At 30.9% G+C, this 21,325-nt stretch overlaps 1 protein-coding gene across 1 annotated transcript; it reads right to left on the reverse strand.

Annotated features, from left to right (window-relative positions):
* Window positions 1-12,755: 12,755 nt before the first annotated feature.
* LOC124943256 lies at window positions 12,756-13,202 on the reverse strand. The gene has a single exon (XM_047483795.1). It carries the CDS (start codon window positions 13,200-13,202, stop codon window positions 12,756-12,758), a length of 447 nt encoding a protein of 148 aa, XP_047339751.1.
* Between the last annotated feature and the right edge of the window lie 8,123 nt (window positions 13,203-21,325).

A 21,325-nucleotide genomic window follows, 5' to 3' on the forward strand; every position in this document is an offset into this window, starting at 1 on the left:
GGTCACGAGATTAGAGTTTAATTGAAGTGAATAAAAATATAGAGTGAGATGGTTGGTTAGTCAAAGTGATGATAAGTAAGTCGGGTTGTTTATTGTAAAATATTTGAGAAGTGAGTTGTTTGACCGAAGTCAAAGTAAATGACATTCACGATATAGAATAAGATGGTTTGGAGTTTGTTGATTTGACAAAAGTGAAAGTATAAGGTCACAAGATTAGAGGTCAATTGAGGTGGATACAAATATAGAGTGAGATGGTTGGTTAGTCGAAGTGATGAGTGAGTTTTTTGACCGAAGTAAAAGTAAAGTCTCGAAATGCGAGATCAATTGAAATTGGTGGATAAAAATGTGGAATGAGATATTTGGTTAGTCGGAAGTGAGTATGCCACACAATGAGAGGTCGATTGGAGATTGAGTATGCCAAAATGAGGGTAAAAGGGATTGGTAATGTACCAAAGTGAAGTTTAAGGTCACGATATGAGAGGTCCGATTAGGATGGATAAAAGCGGAATGAGATGACTGGTTAGTCGAAATGAAGATAAGTAAGTCGGGTTGTTTATTGTAAAATATGTAAAGATATGGATTGTTTGACCGAAATGAAAGTAAAGTCTCAAAATGAGAGGTTGATTATTTGTGGATAAAATGTGGAATGAGATGACTAGTTAGTTAAAGTGATTTTGTCACACAATGAGAGGTCGATTGAGGATTGGTGGATCAAAGTGAGGGTAAAAGAGATTGGTAATGTTGGAAATGATTGATTTCATTGAAATTAAATACAATATGAGAGATTAATTAGACTGTGGATAAATGTGGAATGAGATGGTTAGTTCACCGAAGTGATGATAGAAAAAGTCAAGTTGTATATTATAAAATATGTAAGGATATGGGTCACGAGATAAGAGTTCGGTTGGGGATTGATGACCAAAGTGAGCATAAAAGAGATTGGTAATGTTGGAGATGGTTGATTTGATCGAAGTGAAAGTATAAGGTCACAAATGAGAGGTCAATTATTGGGGATGATAAATGTGGAATGAGATTGATGGTTAGTTGAATTGAGGATAAAGAATGTCGAGTAGTATATTGTAAAATATGTTAGGAGATGGGTTGTTTGACGAAGTGAAACTAAGGTCTCGAGATGAGAGTTCGATTGTGAATTGGTGGATAAATGTGGAATAAGATGGTTAATTAGCCAAATTGAAAGTAAGGTAACAAGATGATAGGTAAATTTGGGTGGATAAATGTGGAATGAAATGTATTCTTAGCCGAAGTGAGGATAAAAATGTCGGGTTGCATATTATAAAATATGTGAGAAGATGGGTTGTTTGATGATATGAAAGTAAGGTCTTCGAGAGATGAGAGGTCTATTTTGATTGGTGGATAAATGTGAAATGAGATGATTTTTGATTAGTAGAAGTGTAAGTAACATAAATATATGAGAGGTCGATTGAGAAAGAAATTGATATTGGTGGCTAAAATATGCGAGAAGATTAGTTATTTGACCGAAGTGAAAGTCAATGTCACGAGATGAGAAGTTTGATTTGAATTGGTAGATAAATGTGGAATGAGATGATTGGTTAGTCGAAGTGGTTTAAAGTCACGAGATGAAAGGTCAATTAAGGATTGATGAGCTAAAGTGAGGGTAAAAAAGAGATTGGTAATGTTTTGAGATTTTTTATTTTACCAAAATGAAAAGTGTAAGGTCAAGAGATAAGAAATCCATTGGAAAAAAAATATGTGAGGAGATATGTGATAAAATGAGTTGTTTATCGAAGTGAATAAAATTTTAAATTAGAGTGTTTTATTTTTTATTTTAATATATTATTCTTGATTTATTAAAAAATTTAAAACATTGAATACATATTTTTAAATTATTATATTTTTTTATTGAAATTATTTTTTTTTATATTTTTTTATTTAATTTTTCTGTTTATATTTTTATCTGTTTGCATCGCACGGGAATCCAATTAGTATGAATAATAAATGAATATATTAGTGATGTTATATATTAACTAGCATCAATTCCGTGCATTTGCACGGATAATAATAGACATCCACTTAACCCCTCAATTGACCCTCATCTTGTGACTCACACTTTTTCATATGCATTTTTTATCCCTTTAGCAAATCACCACACATCTTAGTAGACCTCAATTGATAACACACCTCAAACTCAACCACTAACCCTCCAATTGACCATCATCATGTGACTCACTTTTTCATATGCCTCTTTATCCCTCGACAAACCACCCACTAACCCTAAATTTGTGACTCACACTTTTTCATATGTCTCTATCCCTCGATAATCTACTCACCAATCTTTGTCAACATCTCTTTTACTCACACTTCAGCAAATCAACAACCAATCTCAATTGATCACAGACCTCTTATCTAACGTCAAACCAACCACTAACCACCACCCGACCTCCATCTTGTGACCTCACATTTTCAAAAGCTTGTTATACCAATCACTAATTCCGACCTCACACTTGGTAAACCACCCACAACCCGATCTCCATCTCGTGACCTCACACTTTTAAATGCTCGTCAAACTAACCATTAATTCTAACCTCACACTCAACAAACTACCCACCATCCGACCTCGATCTCGTGACATCACACTTTCAAATGCTCGTCAAACCAACCACTAATTCCGACCTCACACTCGACAAACCACTCACCACCCGACCATCATCTCGTGACCTCACATTTTCAAATGTTCATCAATTCCGACATCACACTCGACAAACAACCCACCACCCGACCTCCATCTCGAGACCTCAGACTTTTAAATGTTCGACAAACCAACCACTAATTCCGACCTCACACTCGACAAACCACCCATCACCCACCACTCGACCTCCCATCTCGTGACTTCATATTTTCAAATGCTCTTCATACCAACCACTAATTCCAACCTTACACACTCGACAAACCACCCACCATCTGACCTCCATCTTGTGACCTCACACTTTAAAATGTTCAACAAATCAACCACTAATTCCGACCTCACACTCGAAAAACCACCCACCACCCGACCTCCCATCTTGAGAGCTCAGACTTTCAAATGTTCGTCATACCAACCACTAATTCCGACCTCACACACTCGATAAACCACCCACCACCCGACCTCCATCTCGAGAGCTCAAACTTTCAAATGTTCGTCATACCAACCACTAATTCTGACCTCACACACTCGATAAACCACCCACCACCCGACCTCCATCTCGAGAGCTCAGACTTTCAAATGTTCGTCATACCAACCACTAATTCCGACCTCACACTCGACAAACCACCCACCACCCGACCTCCATATCGAGAGCTCAGACTTTCAAATGCTCGTCATACCAACCACTAATTCCGACCTCACACTCGACAAACCACCCACCACCCGACCTCCATCTAAAGACCTCAGACTTTCAAATGCTCGTCATACCAACCCTTAATTCCGACCTTACGCTCAATAAACCACCCACCACCCGACCTCCATCTCGAGACCTCAGACTTTCAAATATTCGTCAAACCAACACTAATTCTGCCATCACATTTTCAGATGTCTATCATTTGTTTAAAAGTTGCGCCACCTTCAAAAAAATAAATTTGCATGTTTTGGGATTCGAACTATGGTCTTCAACATGAAATGTGAACACTTAAACCGCCAGACCACTCATGATTGTTGAAATAATTTTATTATTTTGTGTATGTATATATATTTTGTATTTAATATTTATTACCAATTAGTTAATATTTATATAAACATAAAAGTTATTTATACTCATAAAGAAAATATTATATATATATATATATGAGAGAAAAAATATATGATAAAAGTGTATTTATATAAAATTAATAATGAAAAATAATATAATATATATAAGGTAACAAATAAATATAAAATTATCAATGTAGGTGTATTTATATAAAAAATTGTTTATATATATAGTTTATATATGTATATATAAAAATATAAAAATTTATGAAGGTAGGTGTGTTTATAATAAAATTGTTTATATCTTAAATTAATATTAATATATATAATTTTTTAGATAATATATGATAATAGAAAACAAAATTTAATTAAGAAAGAGAGAGTAAGAGAGAGGGAGGAAAAAAACGGATTAATATGGTGATAGTTAATTTAAGCATTATTATATATATATATATATATATTTTGTTATTATATATATATATATATATAAATTAATATGTTACATAATATTATATATTTTAATATAAAAGTTATTGTTAAAAATATATTTTATATTATTAGTATAAAGAGAAAAAAAAATACTCAATAATTAAATTAGGAATAATTAAATTAGGAGAGAGAAAATAATTAAGAGAATTAAATTAAGAAAGAGAAATTACTTTTATTTGTGGATGATTATGAAGAGAGCGTGTTGCACACCTCCAATATTTTAAATTAAGCGTTATTATATATATATAGATTAGTGTTCGAAGTGGGGATATAAATACTATCATCATCTCCGGTCAAATACCGGTCAAACAAGATAAATATTGTCATAAACATGATACTTAAGATAAAAAATGTTATGCGAATTATAATTGTCAGGGACCAAACGTGATCAAACTTCGATTTTGAAAGATTAATTCATGATAGCAGCCATTCTTCCATTTTAAACAACTAATGAAAAAAAATATAATCCAAAATGGCCGAATCTCATGAAATTAATCTCTATACATTAGGCACACTAAAAAAGAAGAAATTCAAAGAGAGAAAACAATCCAAAAGATAAAAAGTGATTGTTTGGAGAGTAATCAGTAAATTTACGAAAAAGATATTGATCAAGATTTTAGCCTTATATAATGTATTTATCTAAAACTATTGTGAATCTGTATTTTCAAATACCAAAAAAAAATCTACTAGCCATATCAAAATTTCCCGAAATGTTGTATAAACATAAGGCTGAAAATATAGGAGAATGCATTAAGTAAATATAAGTTGTAAAATGAAGTTGTTCTAATTAAGTATAACCTGTTTTTGTTCATTTGTGGTCCTTCAAGATGCAACAAGAAACAACAAATCAACTTGTGTTTATAAAATAGAACAATATAATAACATTGGCAAGATGCCATAAAATGATAACCATTTAGAGAATTATTTATTACAAGTAGTAAAACAATCATTATATTTTAAATTCTTTTAGCTAAATTTTTCTTATTAGACAAACACCTTCTTCATTGTATTTATTGGTCTTTCTCATTGTATTTCTAGTGAATAATCTCTTCATCATTATAATATTTATTACAAATTTTATATTGAATAATAAAGCTCACAATGTTTGCAAATATTTTATACATTTAACTTTAGCCACCAAGTTTATACTTATTTTTTTTTTTTGGAAAAATGACTTAGCGTCATTTCATTAAAAATTCCCAAAAACGGGAAAAAAACCACGAGTTTAAGAGATCATTCTAGACAGACCTAGAATGATTTTGAAGTCGTAACATTCTGAATAAAAGCTAAAAAGCTAAAAACGTAAATGAATTATTTGTTTACAATGATTTCAATTCTAGTGAGTTTAAAAAACGGTAAATTCCAGTTCCTGCAGATACTCCAATTCTGCTCCGTACTTGGAATTCTTCTCCACGTTCCCGCGAAGGCGCTGCAATCCGATACAATATCTTTCCATAACTCGTCAATGCTCCTACGGGTTCTGTCATATACCCTTGAATTCCGATCTTGCCAAATGTTATACACCACTGCTCCAAAGCCACACTTGAACACGCTTGTTGCAAATCTATTTCCCTTGGCTTTGAGTAGTGCTGCTTCTTTGATTTCATTCCATTCGCTCGGGAAACTGGTCAGCTCCAAGCTTTTATAGAATCTGTCCCAAAGCTCCGAAGCAATACAGCAGCTCCCGAATAGGTGATCTATGGTTTCTTCATTTCCTATGCATAGAAGACAGCTCGCGTCTGGGATGCTCATATACTTACTGATACGATCACGAGTGTTGAGTCTTTCCCAGAAGGCGAGCCATAGAATGAACTGGTGTCGAGGGATAATCTTCGTTCACCATACAAGAGGAGCCCATTCTACTTTCTGCGCTTTTTCCCGGATTACCTCCCATATTTTCTTCAATACCAGCTTCCCATTGTCCTCAGCTTTCCATTCATGAATATCCGGTCTGTCATGTAGTTGTATGTTACTTATATGATCAAGTATCCATTTTCCTTCTGAAATTCTTCTCAAGAGCAAGTTCCAATTCCCGTCTTTGATGTCTCTGATTTTCGCTTTTGCGCAGTCCCTTCTGATACGAGTATTTTGAAACTCCTCCTTGTCGATGATAGGCTGGTTTTCAAACCGAGGGTCATGCCAAAATAGAGTGCCTTTCCCGTCCCCTAGTCGGATGTCATAAAGATTTGCAATATCGCTTCTTAGTTTAAGAATCTTTTTTAGAGACCAGCTCATACCTTCGTGAATTTTGCAGGTCTAGATGCTGGTTTCGTGTTTCATAAACCTCGTATGCACCCATTTGATCCATAGTGACTCCTGAAGTTTATACTTATTAATTATAGAAAATTATTATTAACAATGAACAATGGACAAATTAAAATTATTTTTTAGCAATTTGCATTTACCTCAAATTGAGTTTCAATCTGTTTAGATTTTGTTCTTGTGCTGCTGAATTTACACAATCCTAAATGACACATAAAAAATAGAATTTGACAAATTTTGAAATCAATTGAATCTAGATGATATATGAAATTCAAATTACAAATTTTAAGATTTTTTTGATGATTTAATCATTATCTATCATAAAACCTACATATTGTATTTTATCAAAAATAAAATATTCAATTCAAGTAAATTTTAACCAAATGCATTATCAAATATTCAAATCAACTTAAATAATGCATTTAGAACTTTCCTAACACAAATTACAAATTAGAATCAATTTTTAAATCAATCTTACATTTACATTGAAATATTACACTCACTCTAACACAAAACCAACAAATTATTTCAAAATCTAAAACCATAAACTGAATTATAGTTAAAGAAAATAAAATATTTCTTTTAATTGTCTTTTGTAATATTGGAGATAGTTCCTTGATTGTATAATACTTCCTTGATTGTAAACATTTCAATCAATAGATTCCATCTAGAAAATTCCAAAATATAAAACCAATTTTGAAGAAGCTTAAATGAAGTATGCATAGATTTTTGTAAAAAATATTCAAACTGTTTATAGAAATGTTAAGCAATTGTTAAATGCGAGGAGAAAATTTTACATAAATCCTAACACGAGCAATGGTCAAAACACATAAAATTCGGACTTTCATTGATGGGGAAAAATAGTTGCTGCAATCGACTTAGTAACCTGATAACCCGTGTATGGGCCCATTTTCAATGTCTCATGTACTTGTCTCCCAATTGTATTTTAATATATATATATATATATATAATAATAATAATAATAATAATAATAATGGGCTTAATTCCTAAAACATGGGCACAAATGGGCTTAATTCATATAACATATATATTTTTCACACAAATATTATTTTAGTTGCTATCAAAATTTCATCTATAAATAAATGCATAAGGAACATAATGCTAAAATTACCCTAATGTTTGGGGCGCCGCCCTCACACTAATCCCTCATTTCTCATAGTAGTCGCATCGTTTTCTTGTAGGCATTTTTTTCTCTAGAAAGTACTTCTTCTTCGGTTTCTTTTCATTTTATTTTTTATCTCATAGTCTAGGAGTTTATTTTTCATTCATCTCATCGAAGAGGATTCTTCTATGACTACATATTAAATCATGTGGTTTGTAGAAGTTCTTCGGTGAGATTCCTAGATGGACCATTATTTCATCGCCATCTAGCCTAATCTTTGATTAGTTAATTAGTCTCGCTTCCTTCATCAATGACATTGATTAGCTTGCATATTTACGTTGTTTTGAAACCAGGATTTTGCTCGATTTCTTCGTTAGCTAGTTCTTCAAAAGGTACGATGATTTACTATTTTGTTTTGAATTCTTTGTATTTTGTATATATTATAAAACTCTCTTTCCTTAGATTTTATTCTAAAACAACAAAAGATCTATGTAGATTACAAGAAGAAATGGCAACCAATATCAAATCAGAAATCTGAAACTCAAAAAACAAGAACCACTTTTAGAAGAACTTGAATTTGCTCACGAGGAAACCGAACAAAGTCTTGGTTTTAAAACAACGTGAAAATGCAGAACTATTCTATAGCTATGTTGAAGGCAGATGGTTTGACTGATTGAAGACTAGGCTAAGTGGTGATGCATTTATCGTCAATCTTGGGATTCTCACGGAAGAATTCAGTAAAACGTCATGATTTGATCATAAGTCTTTAAAGATATAACATATATTATAGGGTGGTTAAGGATCATATCTATTGTAGAAGATTGTGCTCTTAATGCTTTGAAGATTAATAGATGTTATTATTTTGAGAATTATTTTGATATTTGTGATGGAACCTATAAAGTTGCATTTATATTTTTTAGTTGACATTGTTATATGTTTAATGTTAAACATATGCAATATTTTATTGGTAAATAAGTACAACATAAAACTATGTCAAATATTATGAGCTTCTGAATTTTTAAATTATTTTAATTATTTGATTTAATAAAATTTTATAAAAATAAAGTGAGTTTATATTTATAAATTCTTAACAAATAATTTAATAATATAAAATTAATTGTTTTAATTGATTGTGTAACTATAATATTTTTTATAATTTAATTCTTATTTATTTTAATTTTATTATTAATTATATATAAATAACAATAATTTATAACAAATATTATTTTAAATTAAGCTTTTACAATTTAAAAGTATATTTTTTATTCGAATAACCAACCATTTTTAATAAACTCTTAATTTTAACAATTTTGTTTCATGTCTATTTTTTATTTTTTCAAATAAGGTATAAGATAATTGATAAGATTACATAATCTTTGGCTTAACAACTTCAGAGTCTTGTGTGTATGTGGATCTAAATTTTGGGAGTTCATATAAACTAAAATGTTAAGATTTAGAATTTATTGGAATAAATTTCAAAACAACCTATGAATTTGCACCATATATTTAATTATATCTTTGAACTGATAAGGGAACAAAATATACCATCCAAATTAGGGTGGTAATTCGGATAAAAGCTCGTGTTTAGTATCGTGTACTTCATCGTACACGACCCATTATAGGTCAACCCATACACGACCCATTAAACTTATTGTGTCTACCATTTTAACCCAAACACAAACTATTTATTAATGGGTCGACACAACACGACCCGTTATACACGAAATTAATTTTGGGTCAATGTATACACGACACGATTCGACACGAAAAACACAAAATTTCTTTAAATTCTTGTACACGGACTCGTAAGTACACGTTAACAAAAATTCACCCATTAACACAAACAATGCTCTCCAGTCTCCACATAAGTACATAACAAAAATAAGCATCAATGTTTTAACAAGAAACATTACACAAAGAAATGTATTACATCCAGCTCGATCGAGTTGTCTCAAATATGATATCTTCATCTTGTAAGTTGTAACTTGTAATATCACATTCTCATCCCACTAGTTGGTAGAAACATTTCCTAACAAATATTTACATTTAAAATTAAATTTATTTGAAAACTATCCTAAAAGGCTAAAACTATTTTAACTTACCAACATTATTCGCATTTTCAAGTGAAGACGTGTCTGGATCAATGCTTACTCTTGTAATATCCTCAGTAAATTCTTCCATCCTCACTTCACTAGATTCTAAAATTTAATCTTATAAACATAAGTTCATATAAAAACACGAATTACACATAAATGAATCAACTAACCTTTTAAATTGTAAATCCAATCTCAATTGCAAATAAGTACCTCTACGGTATTTGGTTTAAGACTACTTCGATATTGATCCAATACTCTCCCTTCAATACTAAATGCGGACTTCGATTCTACTGTGGATATCGGAAGGCCAAGCACATCACGATCCATAACAACAATCTGTGGATATTGATATTGCCCAGCTTTCCAAAACTTCAATATTTCAATATTGGAGATCCTATCAACCCTTAGTTCCTCTAGGTACTTATCCAATTGCGTCTTTTGATTTCACTTCAAGTATGTCACTCTCAAAAGAATCAAACTCCTATATTAAGTTAACAGTAAATATATTAATCATTCGAATAAGGTATAAATAGAGAACTAAAAACAATTCCTTTAAAAAATAATATATTTTTACCGTGAACAGCCCATGACACATTATGATGTAACGATGCACCTTTTTTTAGAAAGACCACCTTTGGATGAAGAAGACGCACCAGAAGACTTATCCTCACACTCATTAAAAAGAGTTATCAATTTGTTTTGAACCTTACTGGTTTTAATAGAATTATTGTCTGGGTAACATTTCTTAAAACAAAACTCCACAAATTGAAACTTATATTGTGGATCTAAAGTAATGGAAATAGCTAATATCAAAACAAAGTCCTACCAATATATTACAAACTTTTCCAGTATCCTATTTGCCATTGATCGAACGTTGAGTCCAAACAGTAACTTCAATTACTCATACACCAAAACAGACAATGGTTATGAGATATATATGAAACATATATCACTGGTGAAAAAGGGGTAAAAAACGAGAATAAAAACTCTCGGTTTTGAACCTATATCTTTTGGTATAGACCCAATACCGAAAGTTTAGGTGACTCTCATCATTCCTCGGTATTGACTCTTTCGTTAAAAACAATTGGGTATTTACCGAGAGATATTGTAGAGTTTTCGGTTTAGATACCCGAGAGAAAAACCGAAAGTTTTGCAATTAACTTTCGGTTTTTCTTCAAAGTTTTGCAATTAAATTTGAAGAAAAACCGAAATTTAATTGCAATACCTTCAGTTTTTCCCTTTGAAAAAACCCGAAAGTTACATAATTCAGTTTTTCCGCTCAGTTTTTTTTCGGAGGCTTGTTCTAGATCACTTTTTGACTTCGATCAAAAACACTAATTGTGCGCCAGAGCTTCTGACATCGGAATGATCTCAAATTTCTCCAGCAGGTGTGTCTCTTTCCCCCCTACAATCTGACCGAAGGAATTTCAATTTGAACGGAGGAATCGGGAGAAATCGCTATTATAGTTTCTGAATATGATATTTAGGTCGTTGTCGGCATGATCGGCACAATCGGCATGATCGGCACAATCGGCACGATCGGCACGAACAACACAAACGACACGGATTATCGCCGCGACCGCGCTTCTACATCGGAAGTCGGCCGCCATCCTCCAGCACCTTCGATCGGTTGTCGTGCGCCCTTTGGAACGTGTTCTGTTGTGCAAGGAACGGTCGCGGTCATCTTCTCTTACCGTTGATCGGAGCATTTCGTCAAACCCCCTTCTGCAGAGACTTGACGTCGAATCGGCGTCAGCCGCCCTCCTCTTCTCACTTTTCGTTTACAGGTTAGTTCGGAGCTCGGTTGGGACATCAAACCACATCACGAGGCGCGGGTAGGTCTCCATTGAACTTCTTTCTCGCCGTTTGAATCAAGTGTTCGGTCTGGAGGAAGCTTTCGTAGCTATAGACCGTTCCAAAATTACTTAAACCCTTTCTTGTTTGAGCAATTATCTTTAAGCCTTTGTTCCGGTGCGATTGGTTTCCAATCGTGCTGTTTGCGCCCACCCTTTACTGCAGAATTCCAACCTTTGTGGCTCCTTTGAAGATTAATCAGTTTGCGCTTGATCTTTCCAATGACTGGTACGTGCCCGTCTAGTGTAATTACTCGGGAAAGGGAAGTCCTTGAAGTCTGCCCTGATGATCTAAGAAGGTGATAAAGGGGCCGTCGACAAGCAACAAGGCTAGGTCTGATAGACGAACTCGCAGATCTCTTACCAATCTTAGGAAGCAGAAGCCAGAAATCATGGATGAAGTGTTAAACAATGGAGAAGATGTGCCTATTAATTCTATGCCAAATACATCATCGGGTATGAGTTTTTCCACATGCTGATGAATTATATGAGAATAGTTCTATTGGGGATTCATACTGTAACGATATGCATATTCATAATAGAAATGATAGGATTGAATTGATAGGAAAATATAGTATTTCATATAGAAATAATATGACTTTAATTCCAGAAAATTATGTTGTTACTAGACTTGCTGCACATAATGGACCGTTAGGGTCGCTGGTTGGTACCCTAGACCCGACTGGTTATTCTGTTGGGAAATTGGATTTGAAATCTTGTCTTGTTGAAATTGATGACAATCGGGTCGTTTGTGCTCAAAATTCAGTCCCAATACTGGAGATAATCTGTCAAAAAGGCTCTAAGGTAAAGCAGGAAAATAGCATAAATTGTACATGTTTATTGGGTCCTATTGAAAGCTCAAAATTGGGTTTCGGTGGCTTAGACAACCTTGCATTGAAAAACTGATGTTAGTAGTTGAACCGGAGTCTAACCACCAAGTGTTTTGAGGCATTGAAGCTAGATTAACTTCAGAACAATACCTCTCTTCACACACCAATTATGATAGATGGCACAATCCTTCTATTCATGTCCAGTCTTCTTGCATTCTCCATAGGACGAGCCTGAGGAGCTGGGACTAGAGCCTTAGCAGTCTCAATCTTCACGGCCTTAAACTTTCTTTTATTGTCGCCGACATATTTCGAGGTTCCAATCATATGTACCTCCTCAGTCCTTTTGTGCTTCATTATTTCTTCTTCTTCAACACAATGAGAAATGAGTTCATTAAGAGTTCATTTCTCCTTTTGACAGTTATAACTAACTTTGAACTGATCGTATTGAGCAGGAAGTGTGAGCAGGACCAATAGGACTAACATGTCCTCTAAAAGGTCTAACTTGAGTGCTCTCAGTTTTGAAGCGACATTGGACATATTAAAGATGTACTCCCTTATGTTCCCCTTCCCGAGATACCTCATGGTAAAGAGTGACTTAAGAAAAGTACTCATTTCCGCCTTATCTCTAATAGTAAAGCATTTTTCTATCTCGATGAGAAATTCTTCAGCCTTAGTGATATCATCAGATATCGTACCCCGAAATATTTCTGGAATGCTTTTCTTTATGATCATCAGACATAAACGATTAGACCTTTCCCACTTCTCAAACATCTGCCTTTGATCAGTAGTGCTTACATCCGTAAGAGGAGCGGTTTGATCTATCGTTAATGCTAAGTCCAGATCCATACAGCCCAAATGAATCAAAATGGATTCTTTCCAGTTCTTATAGTTGTCTCCCCGATAAAATGGGGACTAGATAGTTAGCAGATATCAAAGAACCAGATCCTGAAGTTAACAAAAAATATAAACACTCACATTATTACAAATATTTAAATAATAAACAAATTATGGTTAACCCCATCGCAAGATACCAAACACAGCATTAAAACCAAATCTTTGGATAATAATTTTAATTGTAAGCGGTACTCTTGTTGCAATAATAAAATCTTGACAACAAGTTTTGTAAAACTAATAAATTTATCTTTAGATAAAAGTATAATCCACATGAAAACCTTATAACTGTCACAGCTTTATTACCACGAGTATGTTTATATTTCTGTCAAGTATTGATCAACCTTTGGGTTAATCAATAAACGCATGAAATAAAAAAATATACAATCATCCTTAAGAATTTAAATAAAACGATTACGAAAGATGAAATTATTTTATTTAAATGGAATAAATATTAGATTATTAATATTATTATCTAATTTAATAAAACAGATTCTAATAATTCGTTTCTTAGCCGTTAATATTATTTAATATAATATAAATTCTTTATTAATGATGATAAAAAAATAAATATTATATTATCAATTCCTTATTTATTTAGTGATAATAAAAAATTATTATATTATAAATTCCTTATTTATTTAATAATAATATAAAATATTCTATTATTAATTCCTTATTTATTTTATTTTCTTAATAGAGAATCTCATTTTCTTATTTATCTTGTAGTTTAATAGTAATGATAATAAAAATAAAATAATATATTTTATTTATTATTAATTAAAATAAATAAACCAATCCAGATTCAAATACGATCATTATAAAAATTATCGATTCATAAATAGGATAACTGATACCAACTGATAGAATGTTTATCAGTATCCTAATCATGAATATAGACTATAATTATAACGCAGCGGAAGCGTACCTGAAAATGATCCCATTGTAGATCTGGATTGATCTGTTCTTGAAAGGAACGACTAGGTCTTCCAAGACTAAGTATTATCCGTTTTTCTCTAATATTGATAGGGAAAATCAAAGGACAAGAAAATGGAGGAGAGTTGAGAGAGAGAAGGCGTGAGAGTTATTCTTTGAATCTCCCTCTCCTGTTTCTTAAATAATACTTGTCTCAAGGACCTAACCCTAGTTGAAGCCCATATATTGTTAAAGCTCATAATATAAGAAGGCACACCATATTATTAATACTTGTTTTGTCATGTCACCAAATAAACAAATACTAAACGGGTATCTACAATTATTCATTTCATAATCATTAAGCCCATGACTTTAATCTAATAATATGTTCTACATATATATTTAAATCCAAAATCTAACATGAAAATCATCATGCAAGAGTTGTCTAGGGCTGCAAATGAGTCAAGTTACTCGTGAGTCACTCGGTCAAAACTCGGCTTAAGCTTGACTTTGACCGAGTTCGAGTCGAGCTCGAGCCGGCTCGTTTAATATTCGAGTCGAGCTCAAGTTCATATAGTGTTTTCTAAATGGCTTGTCGAGCTTTTTCGAGCCTCATAGTATATAATATTTTATTTATTTATTTAATATTAAAATTAAAATTCAAATAATATATTTTTCTCCTCCTTTTCTTTTGAAAGCCCATATGAAGACCCACAATCACTAAAGTAAAACCCTAATTTCTAACATATCTACGTTACTCTTCATCTAACATAATATTTTTCATCTAGTCTAATCTCCGTGCCTCTTCTTCAATTCTTTCATTCTCCCTTCATTTTCTCTTCCTTCTTCACCATTTCTTTCACTCACTCTTCACCATTGTTTTCACTCTTCATTTTTTATTCATTCAATTCTACATCATTTCTTTAGCTCTTAATCTCTTCTTCTTTAGTCTTCACAATTTTTTCATTTTTCATCTATTCATTTTCTTCTTTTTCAGTCAATCTCATTCAGAATAGGCTAACAAATAATTAAAATTTATTTTCACTTTTATAATAACTATTATTTTTGTTTTTTATTTAACTTTATTTCTTTTTATCTTAAGGAAATTCAACAACAAAGAAAGAAAAAACTATTTTATTGGTTAACTCATAGGTAAGGTAAGTCTTGTTTATCCTTTTTTCATGTATTAAAATAAACTTATGCTTATATATCCTTTTTAAATGTATTATGAGAAACTATTGCTTCCATTATTTTATACATTGGTTGAATTAATATATAGAATAACACTGATTGTTGATAAAAAAAGACAAAAGAGATTAAAAAAAAAGTTTAATAAATTATATATAATAAAATTATATTATATATAATATTGAAAGAGATAAAAGAATGATTAATATATTATATATAATAAAAGTAATATTAAAGATATTATAATTAGTTTAGTATAGAAAGAAATAAAAATGGTTAATATATTATTTATAATAAAAGTATATTATATATTATATATAATATTGAAAGAGATAAAAAAGGTTAATATATTATATATAATAAAAATAAATATTATGGATATAATAATTAGTATATTATAATATATAATATATTAAAAATAAAAATGGTTAATATTTATATATAATAAAAGTTTATTATATATAATATTGAAAGAGATTAAATAGAATGAAAAAGAAGACTAAAGTAAATTTTCATTATTAAATTCTTATGTTACATACTGAATTTTATCACATATTTAATTGATTTTTTACTTTTTCATAAAGAAAAGACATACCAAAAATTTTTATTGCCGGTATCTACCTCTTAAAATAAGTTAAATTTTAGTTATTTGTTTTAACATTTATTTTGTATTTTAATTATTTTTAAAATTAAACATTTCATATTATTGAATTAAAGTAGTTGTACATGTGCTATGATTGAAGAACCTGAGTTAAAAAAAGATTAATATATTGAATATTCAAACAATTTATATAACTTTTTTTTTACTTTAATTTTAGAATTTTCTGTTTTAGAATTTTGATTAGTAATAGTGATTTAATGTTTTAGATTATCATGTTTTAGAATTTTGAATAGTTATAATTGTTTCATATTTTTAATTTGAAATATCATGTTTTAAATGTTAATATGTGTGAAAGTTTGATATTTTAATTTTACAAATAAATTTGGTTCGAGTTCGAGTTCGAGTTCGAGCTCGAGTCGAGTCGATCTTGAGTCGAGTCGATCTTGTAGATAAATAGTTGAGTCGAATTCGAGCTCCAATTTATAAACTCGTTCGAGCTCGAGTTCGAGTCGAACTAATAAATATTAAATCGAGTCGAGCTCAAGCTAGTTTGAGCTTGACTCGGTTCATTTGCAGCCCTAGAGTTGACAAACTGGATTAGCTCAATAAAGAGACAATTTGAAGCATTCGACGACGAAATTGTTCGATCCGGATATAAAGACGACGGAGGAAGAGAAGGAAACGATGAAACTTCTAATTATCGGAGCAAATTGTTATGAAACGGACGCCGGAAAAAAGGTTGGAATTGAAGGATGTGATTCTAATGATTGAAGAAATCAAAGATAGAGGAAGATGAAAACATTTTTGAAATTTTAAAGTAAGATGGAGTTTTTATTATTTATTATTAGTATTACTATTTTATTATCAGATTTTAAGTTAATTATTTTTTGGATTGTTATATAAATATTTAAATTAATGGAATTCAGTTATATGTGTTTTTTTTTTGTTGATATGATTTATATGGATATGTAATTAGGTTTATATATACAGTTAATTAGCTTTAGACTTAGCAATAGTTTATTATTGATGTAATTTATCAATGTAATATTTATAAATGGAATTTCTTTTGTTTAATATTCAATTATTTTTATTATTTTAGGTTAGTGTTTGATATATATTCTTAATAATGTATTAATGTGTAATATTTATTTTTTTCACACTCCATACAAAAATTTGAAATGTAAATAAAAGATTATAACTTAAAAAAGTAAATATGAGTAAGGAGGAAGGTCAATTATAATATGTCCACGCCTTTTTTTTAATCCAAATTGTTCCTTTTGATGTGGTTTCTCGTCCCCGAAATATTTTGATTTAGTCGTTTTCTCCGGTTAGATCCAAAATGAGTGAAAATGATATTTATACTTCCCGTCCCGAATTTATATATATAATAATATTTAAATTTAAAGAGCTCTGGTAGAGGCACATAGTTAATTTGGATACTTATATGACAAAATGAATAATTGAGTCAGATTTTTATCAAACAGATTATATAATTAATTTTAATTTGAATACTTATGGGAGAGAAAATAAATATTTGAATTGGATTTTTATTATAAACCCAACCCCGACTTTAAGATAAAAGTTATATAAAAAGGTTTTTTATTTAATTAATATTTTTTATTTAATAAAAATATGTATTTATATATATTGAAAACTAATTAAAGTATAATTAATTATTAAACTTAAAAACTAATATATGAAAAGTCATTTATTTTTTTAACTCTATTTATTATTTTATACTATATATAATTACATACTATATACTATATATATATATATATATATATATATATATATATATATATATAAACCTACTTAAAAAAATATATTATTTGTCATCTTTATTTATATATATAACAACCTATTTAAATAAATAAATTATTATTTGTCAATTTTTATAGTAATATTTGTAATTCTCTTCATATTTATTAGAGACATTATTTTTTTTTGTAAAACGTTTAAACCATTTCATTAAAATTCCAAAAGTTGGAGGATCAGAAATCAAAACTAGACAAACCCTAGCTATGATTAAGGATTACAATCAAAAGACTCTAAAAAAAACTGATTAGTAGCATTCATACATTCTAAAAAAATAGAGATTACAAACAGAAAATACTATATTCAAACCTAACAATCCTAACCTGAGATTTTCGCATGCCATCTATCTTTATTGAGAGGACTTCTTCCCCTTCTCTTCCTCTTCCTCTAACGATAAAAGAAGATTGTATTGAAGAGGATGATGAGTATTGTTGTTTCTCAATTTGAATTCTCACTTTGTACGAGTCCGTTATGATTTGACCGAAAGAATTGTGTCTGAGAATTTCAGGGATTTTACATTTGTTGTCTTCAACTTGAATTTATGTATTCTTGTCTTGCGTATCTTCAGCTTTAGCTTCAGACTCCACATCGATTTTGGAATCTTCTTTATCGACTTTAGAATTCTCTGTTTCAACTTTGAAATTCTGGGTGTTTTCACCTTAATTCCCTTTACTTTCTTTCTTTTGTTGCTTTCATTTTTCTCAGAATCCTTCTTGCTTTCTTCTACAAATGTTTGATCTTTGAGTTTAGCCTCCCCTGTTTCCTTCTTTTTCTTTTCTGTTTCTTGACTTTTCTATTCTTCTTCTTTGGCTTTATCACATTTATTGTACAGAAAAGTGTTACAGAAAGCAGACCGTTTTGGTTTCCATTCATAAGAGATCTCCATGACATTGCGCTTTCCTTTTCTGTCAACAACTGCAATTTTCATTGGCATGACACTCATAGAATACATTTCAATGTTAATTCTAGAAAAGAACAAGTGCTCTCTTCCTTCAGTTATTGGTTCCATGTATAATGGTTTCCCAATTGTACCTGCAAACTAACTAATCGCTTCAGCATTGTACGTGTAGGCTGGAATGTTTCAGAGTGTTGGGTCAAATTATTTTGACTAAGGGTCAAATCATTTATACTAACAGTATTTAGATGATGAGTTTGTATAAAACTTAAATAAGAAGGAAACTAAGTCGTCTAATTGTTTTTGTGTAGGTGCATCAAAACATGCTAAGTTTGACTTAGCTTGAATCGGGTTCATTAGACGTATTGGTTATTGGAGACGTAGTTAGACGTGTAGTCTAACAGATACGTAGTTAGACGTGTAGTCAAACAGATACATATTTAGACGTGTAGTCTAACAGATACGTAATTAGACGTGTAGTCTAACCGATGTAGTTAGACGTGCAGTCTAACAAATACGTAGTTAGACGTGCAGTCTAAAAGATACGTAGTTAGACGTGCAGTTTAACAGACGTAGTTAGACGTGCAGTATAATAGATACGTAGTTAGACGTGTAGTCTAACAGTCATAGTTCGACATGCAGTCTAACAGATGAAAGTTAGATGTACAGTCTAACTCCTTCAGATTAGTCTGAAGGAACATATAGTAGACGTGCAGTCTAACAGAGATGTAGTTAGACGTGTAGTCTAATAGATACGTAGTTAGATGTGCAGTCTAACAGATACGTAGTTAGACGTGCAGTCTAACAGATACGTAGTTAGACATGCAGTGTAACAGACGTAGTTAGACGCGCAGTCTAACATATACGTAGTTAGACGTGTAGTCTAACAAATACGTAGTTAGACGTGTAGTCTAATAGATAAGTAGTTAGACGTGTAGTCTAACAGATGAAAGTTAAACGTGCAGTCTAACTCCTTCAAATTAGTCTAAAAGAACACATACTTAGACGTGCAGTCTAACAGATACGTAGTCAGACTAGCTGAGTGCTATCATTCAATATAATGTAAGTTGAACAGAGTCTGTTCTGTTCAACAGTGAGTTAGCATTGCAACTGTATTTGATTCTAACAAAAGTATAGTGAATCCTTCTGGTGGTTGGAAGAAGAGTGACGTGTGAGAAGATAGGTTGTTTGTTGATGTGAAAGTAAGGTCTTCAAGAGATGAGAGGTCTATTTTGATTGGTGGATAAATGTGAAATGAGATGATTTTTGATTAGTGGAAGGGAAAATAACATATATATATGAGAGGTCGATTGTGAAAGAAATTGATATTGGTGGCTAAAATATACGAGAAGATTAACTATTTGACCGAAGTGAACGTCAATGTCACGAGATGAGAAGTTTGATTTGAATTGGTAGATAAATGTGGAATGAGATGATTGGTTAGTCGAAGTGGTTTAAGGTCACGAGATGAGAGGTCGATTGAGGATTTATGAGCTAAAGTGAGGGTAAAAAAGAGATTGGTAATGTTTTGAGATTTTTGATTTGACCAAAATGAAAAGTGTAAGGTCAAGAGATAAGAAATCCATTGGAAAAAATGTGATGAAATATGTGAGAAAATGAGTTGTTTATCGAAGTGAATAAAATTTGAATCGCACGGAAATCCAACTAGTATGAATAATAAATGAATATATTAATGATGTTATATATTAATTAGTGTTCGAAGCGAGGATACAAATACTATTTTGTATCATCTCCGGTCAAACAAGATAAACATTGTCATAAACATGATACTTAAGATAAAAAAATGTTATGCGAATTATAATTGTCAGGACCAAACGTGTTCAAACTTCGATTTTGAAAGATTAATTCATGATAGCAGCTAGGGGTGAGCATTGGGTGGTTTAATCCGAAATCCAATCCAATCCGAATTCTAAATACTAATTCGGATTGGATATTTCGGATTGGACTGAGATCGGATCGGATTGAGTTCGGATTGAATTAAATTGGATTGGATTAGGATTATTCAAATTATCCAAACTATCTAAATAAAAATATATTTTTTAATTAATTTTCTTTAAATTAAATTTTATCTCAATAGAATATATATTTTACTTATCATTACTTGACAACGATATTTATTTTTTTTATTTTTTTTATTATTATTTTTTTCTGATTCAAATTTAATAATAATAAAAAATTCGAATTTAAAAAAAAAAAATTTAAAAAATTGTTGACTAATTTCAAGTTGATATATATAAATATTTTTTAGTTTGGATTATCCAAACCATTTTCAATCCAATCCGTATCCGATCCGTATTAATTAGTAAAATGGTTTGGATTACGGATTGGATAAACTTAGTCTGGATTTAATACGGATCGGACAAAACGGATTGGTTTTACCCATTTGCTCACCCCTAATAGCAGCCAATCTTCCATTTTAAAAAACTAATGAAAAAAAATATAATCCAAAATGACCGAATCTCATGAAATTAATAGGCACACTAAAAAAGAAGAAATTGAAAGAGAGAAAACAATCAAAAGATAAAAAGTGATTGTTTGGAGAGTAAATTTACGAAAAATATATTGATCAAGATTTTAGTCTTATATAATGTATTTATCAAAAACTATTGTGAATCTGTATTTTCAAATAAAAAAAAACTA

This window comes from Impatiens glandulifera, chromosome 6 (assembly GCF_907164915.1).
Source record: "Impatiens glandulifera chromosome 6, dImpGla2.1, whole genome shotgun sequence".
Taxonomy (NCBI): Eukaryota; Viridiplantae; Streptophyta; class Magnoliopsida; order Ericales; family Balsaminaceae; genus Impatiens; species Impatiens glandulifera.